This window comes from Pterocles gutturalis, unplaced genomic scaffold (genome assembly GCF_000699245.1).
Source record: "Pterocles gutturalis isolate BGI_N339 unplaced genomic scaffold, ASM69924v1 scaffold37042, whole genome shotgun sequence".
Classification (NCBI taxonomy): domain Eukaryota; kingdom Metazoa; phylum Chordata; class Aves; order Pterocliformes; family Pteroclidae; genus Pterocles; species Pterocles gutturalis.
This window is the reverse complement of record NW_010109121.1, coordinates 8842-19366: the sequence shown is the minus strand read 5'-3', so window position 1 is coordinate 19366 and position 10525 is coordinate 8842. Positions and strand designations below refer to the sequence as shown.

At 37.9% G+C, this 10525-nt stretch overlaps 1 protein-coding gene across 1 annotated transcript; it reads left to right on the top strand.

The window, feature by feature from the left end:
• Positions 1-1864: 1864 nt before the first annotated feature.
• WEE1 (WEE1 G2 checkpoint kinase) lies at positions 1865-9880 on the top strand. Its single transcript, XM_010072880.1, has 10 exons — positions 1865-2069; positions 2558-2624; positions 2708-2880; positions 3766-3887; positions 4524-4670; positions 5067-5162; positions 5244-5329; positions 5582-5752; positions 5843-5988; positions 8500-9880. The coding sequence occupies exons 1-10, from the start codon at positions 1927-1929 to the stop codon at positions 8636-8638; spliced, it is 1290 nt and encodes a 429-aa protein (XP_010071182.1). The 5' UTR covers positions 1865-1926; the 3' UTR covers positions 8639-9880.
• Positions 9881-10525: the final 645 nt, after the last annotated feature.

The following is a 10525-nucleotide window of genomic DNA, read 5'->3' as shown; positions in this document are numbered from 1 at the left end:
CCCCTCAGACATATATATGTGAAGTGAAAGAAATGATATCTAAAACTGTAAAAATACACCGTGCTTTTGCTGTTTTTGTGGAAAAGATTTTTTTTTAAAGGCGAAAGTAAGATGTTAAACTCTTAAATATTTTAGTGTCGTGTGGGCGTTGGTACCTTTATAACCAGAAAGATAACGTTTAAATCGGGATTTGCTCCTGCCCTTCCGTCAGTGAATGGGGCTGTCTTGTCTGGGTGCTGTGTCCGCACTCCCTTGCATCAAGTGGAAAAGCCTGTTTGAGTGGCCGGTACTGTTACACTGATGGATTTGAAACTTTAAAGGAGAGGTAGCTCCTAACTGTCAATAACGGACTTTTGGAAGGCATCTCAACTTCGAACTCTACCCTCATGTATAGGGAGTTTAAATCTAGTGATAATAGGCTTGCTTTCTTAGGTACTTTTCCTACAGCCTGTCTACCCCGGCACCCTGGTAATCCAGGGATAATCCCCAAGGATAATCTCCCAGGGGTCTACAGACTATAGATTGAAAACAACTGACTTAAGGTGTGAGGAAGGCAACCTTGCTAATTGGTTTGCTACACCTTCCATCTCAAATGAGGTTTCACTGGTAGAAATCAGTGGTTGATGTTTGGAAATAGTAAAATTGGTGATGATTTTATACCTATTCACGAGCAAATGCTTTAGAAATGCAAGAGTCTTGTGGATTGTGACACTAAAAACAAGGTCTTAACACTGTGGTTAAGTGGAATTCTTAAATTAGAAGCCCAAATTCTATGTGGGTTATCTTGGAGAGATTATCTTTGGAATCTGGAAGAATCATAGGATCCTAGAATGGTTTGGGTTGGAAGGGACCTTAAAGATCATCTAGTTCCATGGGCAGGGACACCTCCCACTAGCCCAGGTTGCTCAAAGCCTCATCCAGCCTGGCCTTGAACCCCTCCAGGGATGGGGCATCCACAGCTTCTCTGGGCAACCTGGGCCACTGCCTCACCACCTGCACGGGAAAAAAATTCTTCCTGATATCTAAATCCTACTCTCTTTCAGTTTAAAACCGTTACCCCTCATCCTATCACTACACTCCCTGATAAGAGTCCCTCCCCAGTTGGTTAAGGGATCCAGTGGAAGTACTGAAAGGTGTATGGAGATGCACAGTGACTTAAAGGTCCATATTTGGGGAATGCAGTTGAGATTCCCAAGTATTGAGCCGCCTTGCCTATGGTGGTTTAGACTTTAATTAGGTCAGTTCTTTATTTTGTAAGGTGTAAATCAATACTCCTGCTTGTGATCCAATAGGTCAGTGGTTTGCATCCTCACCAGGATGTAGGAGAGCAAGGTGCACACTTCCCAACCTAATTGGGAGAGGCTTCATCATGTGACTGGAAAATGCCTGGTCTCACAGATTACCACCTAAAAGATCTCTTTTGGATATTGAACTGACAGTGCAACAATTATGTCAATTCTTAAGCAATTTTTTTGTAGACTTACGAAGAGGTATCTGAGCATCAGTATTAAATCTTTTATTTGCTTATTTTTTTTTAGCTTGCTACCCAAATTTGTAGTCACCATAGATAACTTCCTGTGTCTGATCTAACTTCTATATCTTGTACGTGAAAATCGTGGTGATATAGCATGGTCCATGAGTTTCATCTGTTTGTTTCATGGACAAAGAATTGTCCCAAAATTGTAGGGGATGACATGGTTAGAGACAGAAAAAATGCTTAAACAACTCATGCTAACTGTGATTAAATGATATTGTAATGATGGCTTTCAAGCATGATCTGACTGTTTATTTCTAAAGCGATATTGAGGCTATGTCTCTTTTATTGTCTTTCCTTTTTTTTTTTTTTTTTAATAAACATAGAGCTTGCTTTCTAAAGCACAAGGAATAGGCTCCAGCTCAGTCAAACTTCGAGGAGGTACTCTGTTTATGAATGTTGGGAAATTGGAGAAGCAAGAAGAAGATCTTAGACAAACACCTCATGTGAACATCAATCCCTTCACTCCCGATTCCATGTTCCTTCACAACTCTGAAGGAAAATGTCGTAGGAGGAAGAGAACACACTGGAATGAGTGAGTAACTTGTATCTTCCTTTGCTAAGCTTATCTTTAGAATTGCTTTTAGCTGCAAAAGTTTTGTTACAAATTGCTCCTATGAAAGTATTTTTCTTTGCAAATCTGTTAGTGATGCTTAATGTGGCTTTTAAAGTATCTGCTTTATGCATGATACTATGAAATAACCATTTAGCACTAGATCTTTTGATTAGTGTACAGAGAGGACAATTAGGCTGTGTCCTGACTGAATGAGCTATGCACACAGTCTTTTCTTGAGGGAGAAACACGCTAAATAGTAGTATGAAACATGAAGAAAGAAATGACAAACATACTAGCATGGTACCTTTATTTTATGAGTTTGTGCTTACGGATGTCTAGAGTTCAATTAGTTAAACTAAGGTAGAATGGGAGAATTAGATCTTCAAAAAATCAACAGCTGCTAGACTTTGGTTTTAAGTTTACTTATGCTGTATTATTTCTGCAAAAATAACTGGTGTGAATTTCAGCTCTTGTGGAGAAGACATGGAGGCAAGTGATGGAGAGCTTGAAAATGAGACTATTAGACCAGCTAAGGTAATTAATCTTTGAAACTTGATATTAAGTTTGGCAGTTTGTGTATCTGCAGATCCAAGTATTTTCCTTTTTAATCTTTGCAGAGGATAACAATAACAGAAAGTAATATGAAGTCACGGTATGCAACTGAATTTCATGAGTTGGAGAAGATTGGATCTGGTGAATTCGGTTCTGTGTTTAAATGTGTGAAGAGGCTTGATGGCTGTATCTATGCAATAAAGCGATCAAAGAAACCCTTAGCTGGCTCAGTGGATGAGTGAGTATTCCCTGCTATTAAAAGTCACCTCTTGGTGCTTTTTCCTCCCATGTCTCTTTGTATTGGTGTCTAGAGAAGGCATTGAAGAGAAAATTATAAATATACATGAATTAAATGTAAAACAGAGAATTTGAAGTCATTGTGTTTTTTGGTTTTTTTTCTGAATACTGGGGAGGAAAAGCTACTTGACCTTTCTTCTAGCAGTTGTTTGTCCCCATATTCTGTGTGGAAACAGATTGTTCTCATCTGGAAAGTAAGAATAATGCTGACTTGCATTAATGGCAGGAGGTACTATATGAAAGGGAAGTAGTATTCCCTACTAGGTCCTCATCCTTGTCATTTGAGTGACATACAGATTAGTTAAGTCAGTTTTGGAGGATTTTTTGGCATTTGTGCATGAGCCTGCAATTCATGACTTTTCCCCCTGCTGTTCTAATAGTTATAATACAAAACTCCGCAAGTTTGAGTTGGTCAAAATTGCGTACCAGACTTGCACACAAGAAGTTAGGAATGTTGAGTTCAGTCATATTTCTGGCTTATGATCATCATTAGTGTGCTCTTTTCTTAAAACTTATGTGATGCTTCTCAAAGTTTGCTGCTGCTGCATGGAAAGTATGTAATGGAAGTGGCAGCTCCCTCAAGAGCTATCTGTAACAAAACCTGTTTTGCTGTTTCATATACTTAGTCTTTTAATACAATGTAAATTATTTTAGCTGTTGGGATATAAATACAAATCCACCTTAAGCTGCCACAGAACTGAATATGAAGATTTTAATTAGAAACCTGAGCTGGCATGATATAATAAGTGTTTTCTATCAAGCTGAAATTGGACTAATTTCACCTCATAATGTTGTTGTGTGCTGTTATTTTTTGTGACTGTAAAAGGCAAAATGCTTTAAGAGAGGTCTATGCACATGCAGTTCTGGGACAGCATTCTCATGTAGTAAGATACTACTCTGCGTGGGCAGAAGATGATCATATGCTTATACAGAATGAATATTGCAATGGTAAGTAAAGTTTATCGCTTGTTCTGAACTTGCTTTCAAAAAATCTAATTTTTTAACATATGCAGGTATCTCTACAAATCCCTAGCACTAGTTAGGAATTGATTGCCCTACATGTAGCTTATTGCATCGTCTTAAATGTGTCTGATGTTTGTTTCTGTTGGAAAAGGCATATCAGATATATGAAGCACAAGCCATATAAAATTGCAAAGTCTTAAGTGTTCAAGAATATTCAAAGTACAGTGAGGCATTTGTGAGCAGCAGAAGTGTTCTTTCTTCTCTACAATAGCACAAAGTGGAACAGAGAAAGTTAACAAAATTTCCTTTAAAAGGGAGGTAGACTTGATTTCTGAAGCTTTTTCCTATGACTGATACCCTGACAGAGATTTGGAAGAGGGAGAGAGATCTTTTCCCTTGTGTTGATATCCTGTTAATTTGCCCAGTAACTACAGCAGAAAAATAATTTTATTATATTACATGGCTATAAAGAGGGGATACAGTACCAGATTTTACACTTCCTGTCTATCATCGGCAAGTTCTTGGTGATATATTCACTGTTAATTTTGGAAGCCAGTTGTCATTACTTTGTCAACTGTTTGATGTAAAAAAAATTAGTTGTTTTCTTTAATGTTGTTTTAGGCGGCAGTTTAGCAGATGCTATAAGTGAAAATTACAGGAATATGCGTTATTTTACTGAACCAGAACTGAAGGACCTGCTACTTCAAGTGGCTCGAGGCTTAAAGTACATTCATTCAATGTCACTGGTACACATGGATATCAAACCTAGTAAGTTTGTAAACTGCTTTACTCTGTATTGACAACTTCCTCAGTTAATTTAATGTGCTGTAGAAAAAAGAGCAGTTAGCCACACCTTACTAACTGTAAAATCTTCACTGAAGTTCTAAATAGCAGTACAAAGATGTCAGTTACAAAATTGGCTAGCAGACTTAAACTGTTGTTGAGTTTATCTTGGGTCCTTTTTGTGTAATTGACTCTACTTGCATAACACTTGGCTCCCCTCCCAGCAGAGGGGCCAAGGCGAGTAAGTTATAGTTTCTTGCTCTACGAACTGGGTATGTATACAACTAAAACTTCAGTGTGGCTAAAGCAAACTTTTGTGGAACTAGATTAAGTTGAAAATGGACAGAAATGTGGGTTTTTAGCAATTATGCTCTTTTTCAGGTAATATTTTCATATCTAGGACATCAGTCCCAAGTACAACTTCAGAAGAAGGTGATGATGATGACTGGTCACCTGATAGAGTCATATTTAAAATAGGTGAGAAGCAGCGCACTTGTGCTCAAAGAATTGCATTCTCTATTTGTCTTCTGAAAAATAACTTTCTTTTATTTTTTGCAGGTGACCTTGGTCATGTAACTCGAGTATCTAGTCCACAAGTGGAGGAAGGTGATAGCCGTTTTCTTGCAAATGAAGTCCTACAAGAGGTAACTGTTCTGTTTGTGGAAAATAGTGATGTTAGGTCTGCATACTGTTTTCTTTAGAGTAATGAACTGCAGTCTACTGCCTCCTTGCTAGACGAGAAACTTCCGGAATGGTATTCCCTTGAACACTGGTTGTACTTAAATAGGAATGTAATGTTGTCGATGTGTTCAGTGCTGAATAGTTTAGCTGTCTGTAAGATTTCTTCTTACACTGAGTGGTACGTGTAGTGAATTTATTTTTCTTTATTTTTCAAGAACTACACTCATTTGCCAAAAGCAGATATTTTTGCTCTTGCTCTGACTGTTGTCTGTGCTGCTGGGGCTGAACCACTTCCATCTAATGGGGACCAATGGCATGAAATTCGGCAAGGAAAACTACCTAGACTACCACAAGTGCTTTCCCAAGAATTACTGGACTTACTAAAAGTAAGAACTCTAGTACTAGTGGCTCATTGATTTGTGTAATATACTGTATTACTGGCCTTAACTAGCATACCTTATTTTCTTTTTTCCAAGGTTATGATTAATCCTGATCCAGAGAAAAGGCCTTCAGCTGTGGCACTAGTCAAGCATTCAGTGCTCCTCTCTGCCGCAAAAAAGAGCGCAGAGCAGCTCCGGATAGAACTGAATGCTGAAAAATTCAAAAACTCGCTCTTGCAGAAGTAAGTAGTTCCATGGGATCCTTAAATAGAACTTAATTTCTCATAGGTTTTCATATGATCGTAGAGTGAAGATAAAACAGGACTGTCCTTGATTCTGCATGAGGTCCACAAATCCGTATGTGTGTACGTACCTGAGAGTACAAAGTGGGTTATGTAACTTTAAATGGAACTTTCTCCATAGAAGGAATTTCTTGAACACTCTAAGGAATCTCAACTAATCTACTGATATGCAAGGCATACAAAATATCACAATTTTAAAAAAATGTTTCAAGCATAATGCATGTTTTTGTGACGTACATAGTGTAACTTGTATCTATATTATTTGAGTCCGTGTTTTCCTAGGTCATCTGTACATTGAAACATGTTGGAAAATGTGACTTAAATGAGCTGGTTTGAACTTAAATGAAATGGCACATCAGGAATGTTTTTGGACTATAATTTGACTTGTACACAGCAGTTTTATTAGGTTACCAGAGAATCATTTGTATTGGGAGGTCATCTTGTTGTACCCCTTGCTCAAACACTCAACTCTGAATTAAAGCTTTGAGGAAGAGATGCCCTTTAGGAAAGTCTGATTTCTGCTTAAGTTTCAGAGAAAGAGGTAATAAGTTCAGAAGCAATCATCCGAATCCTTCACTGCAGTTAACTTTGCACATATTGTGCATAATAGGCAGGCTTTTATCTGGGAATATAGAACACCGGTTACTTTCTGTCTGGCTTGTTTTGAATGAAGGTGTTAACTTTGCATTTGGATTCTCTCCATTGCTATCTGCTTATCTTGCCATTCCTACAGTCTGAATGTAGCCAGCCTTGCCATTTTAGATGGTTATCTTTGTAATCTTACGAGTTACGCTGACTGCAGAGAGAATTATTCGACAGTTTGTGCAGGTGGCTCAAGGACAGATTTGCTGAGGTAACTTGCTTGTATAAAGACAATATATTTTTGTATTATGTGAAAGGGGGAGTTGGCAAAGCTAATTTGTGAAGACTACTTCTGGCCTGGCAACAATTAAGGTACATCCTTATAAATCCAAGGATGATTTAAAAAGAACACTTATCCACAGCAATTTTTAGTGTTGTGTGGGATAGTGTTCCATAAAATAGTTCAGGTAGGTTGTTGGGTTGTTTTTTTGTTGTTTTGTTTTTTTGTTTATTTTTTTTTAACTTTCTGGCATTTGACCTGTTTAAGATTCCACTTGTGTATGTAAATTATCATCTGTGAAAACAATCCTTGTAAGGAAAAACAGCTTTTCTACTGTGCCAACTTCTTCAGAGGAAGGAAGGATTCAAGGTTAGACTTCTAGGGAAGAATGGAAGCATATTGTAAAACTTAAATTCCTGGTCCATAATGGTATGGTGGGTGGGTGTGCACACGTGTGTGCATTTGTGACTGACATTCAGTCTTTAGGGAAGACAACTGAAAATTGATTGCATTCTCTTGCAGTGAACTTGCACAGTGATGATGTGGGGAGGATTAGATGGGGCAGGAATGTTAATGAATAATACTTGGGTTTACAAGAATGGGAGTAGCTTATTAAACTAAAACAAGTAACTTCAAACTAAATGCAGCTACACCAATATACAGTAAGCTTGTGAAATTTGGTCTTGCTTTGGAGTCCAGATGTGAAGTGAGATTACAAGTACTAGTTCTTAGTGTAGAGAATATTCTTTGAGGGATAGTTTGGGATAGGAGAAGGAAAAGAGTATGGAGGGAATCCTTACATATAGCTATATGTCAGCATTTAAGGAAAGGAGAAAAGGTGTGTGGGGTGCAGAAACCCTTGATAAAGATAACTTTGCTCTTTAGTCAGACTGTTCCGTAGTTTTATGCTGAGTTTTATCATCCTCAGACTGAGTGTTGGTAATTCTCTGAAACAGAAAAGTTGACAGAATGTTGCATGGGACAATGGCCTGTGCTACCTTCAGTGACTCAGCCTTTCAGTTTTGAGCTTAAATTTATACGTTAGGCAAACAAGATTTAGCTGGTGATAAGCTTTTGATGTGAGTATGCAAAAGGAAAAAGATGCTTCCCAAGTTGTCTGTTGCCAGTTACGTTCATATATGTTCATCTCCATGTTTGTCTGTCTGAATCTTCCACAGAAGTTCAGTTGTGGCTGAATGCTTCATTTGCACAAACCTCAGTGATTAGCTCTTCAGTGATTTATCATACAGCTTGTACTAGAAAGTTAACGGCATCCTACTGTTTCTGGTAATTGAAGCATTGAGCTCCTTATTATGCTGGATTTCAAAATCTGACCAAGTTGTGTGAATTTGTTATTTCCTTCCCTTGCTCTTCAAAAGAAAGAACATCCTAGACAAGTAATGAACATCTCAGTTCTGTCCTCTGGGTTGTGAACAGGTGGATGCAATTATAATGGTCTTGGTATGACCTAAATTGACAGCAGATCTTAAGTTCTGAACTGCTGTAATTCATTTGAAACGCTCTTGCTGTGATATGCCTGTAGTCCTTACTGATACCATTGCGTAAGTGTGACTCTCAATGTCTTGCAGAGAGCTGAAGAAGGCACAGATGGCAAAGGCCGCAGCTGAGGAGCGAGCACTGTTCACTGACAGAATGACAACTAGATCTACGACACAAAATAGACCATCTCGACTCATCGTCCGCTCAGTTAGTCTTACTATATACTAACTATGAAGTCTAAAAGAACTACTGAGAATGGCTTATTAGCATCTCTGATGGACTGAAGCCTAGGGAATTGAAGAAAGTGTTCAATTCCTGGTTTCTTGTCCCGTCTTTGATCAGTATCACTAGGTTTTACAGGAATTGCTTCTGGGTTTTTACGTGTAAAGTATGGCTGATGAGCTGTATTAACCGTTTGAGTGAATGGACTCGCTTACTATCTTGTCTGTAGAGGATCCGGGATGTTAATCCATAGCCCTTTCGGTTACACTGTTAGATGTTACATTGTCCCAGGGTTAACCACTATAGTGGTGTGTGCTGCTTTGTAGTGTTACTGCATTGTAATAAGAAGTAATATCCCTCATGATCTTTAAGACCGAGGGAAAGGGCCTTGCTTTGGTAGTTACTGATTTTTTTTTTTTGGAGCAGAGGGGAATAAAATTTTGAAAGACAGGCTTTAAGGCCATCTACACTCAACGTACCTGATGTCAGGTAGACTTTTATTGTGAATTTTATTTGTATATTCAACTGGGAGCACTTTGTAGGCATTGCATAAACCACAGATTAGAAACCTGTGGAATTAAGTGCCATGTGGAACTGCTGCTATTTTTAGTTTGTTGTCCTCTCTGTAAACTGTAGCATTAAAACAATCATTATTGTGTTAATAGGCTTGTTAAAACAATTACATGAAACAAATCTAAGCTGCATTTTAGTGAAGGCAGCATTTTTCTCTCAAAGCTAGTGCATTGTGAAATAATGCACCAACTTAATATTTGGACTCTGTATTAGTGTAGTGCAATTGTTAATGTCTTGGCTGTTGATATTTTGTAATTCTTTCTAATAAGGTTCTCTAAATGTTGGTATTCTCTTCAGTTGCCCGTTCTTGAGGCTATTGTATATTTTTTTCATGTTGGAGTACTTGTAAATAATTGTCTAGTGTAAGTGTTCAGGTTGTTCTTCATTGTTAATGTACATAAGTTTGATCGTGCTTATAGTATACTATAAGGAAACTGCAGTCTGAGATGCAAGCAAAGCTCAACTATTCAGTTTTAAGTTCCAAAATGAACAGAATGTGGCTGTCAGAACCTGTACTGTTGTTGGACCTAGGCTGACAGATGTTGCTAAATACTAGAACTATTCTAATTACTGGCTTGTCTCTTCATTAATTTTAGTTTAAACAAAGTTTCCCATTTGTGCTCTGTTTGTTCTTACTAGTGTTCAATTTGAATATTAAAGTTAAAAGTTTTGTTTAATATTGTCTAACATTTACTTAACTCTAGTCGTGGAAATAAAATATTGAGTCAGGAGTATACTATGGCAAGTCCTGATTAGATCTGCTTCCTGCTCCTGCGTTAGGCTTGTGGTTCCTTCTCACGAGAGTGGGACTGAGATAACATACTGATAGTTACGTTGGGAAAGAAGTCCTACAGTCTGTGCTTTAGTATCTATGGCAGTCTGTCTCTACAGCTTCAGAAATATGTTGGCAGGATGAAGCCCCTGGAAGATCTGAAGTGGAACCCATGACTGAAGATGGAGGACTAGATGAAACTGTGATGAAAAATCTGGGGTCCAAGGTAAGGAGAACTCATGAATTGCCAAGAATGGGAAGAGAACAGTGGGAGGAATTGGAGTAGGGAACACAGTAACAGCGTGTTCTGTGGCATAGATGCAAAATATTTATGCATTTGTATTCTACCTCCCATGAAAAAGAGAGATACAGGAAAATTAATAAAGGCTTAATAGATTAGTCTATTAGTGAAGCTTTTACATTGCTGTATTAAAGAGTCGCTGGTGACTGTCAGAGAAGCTATATGTGAGTTGAATGGGTGATCATAAAATTTAACTTTGCAGTTAGAAAATGAAAACTGCTAAGTATTTTTACTTTTTATTTGTAAG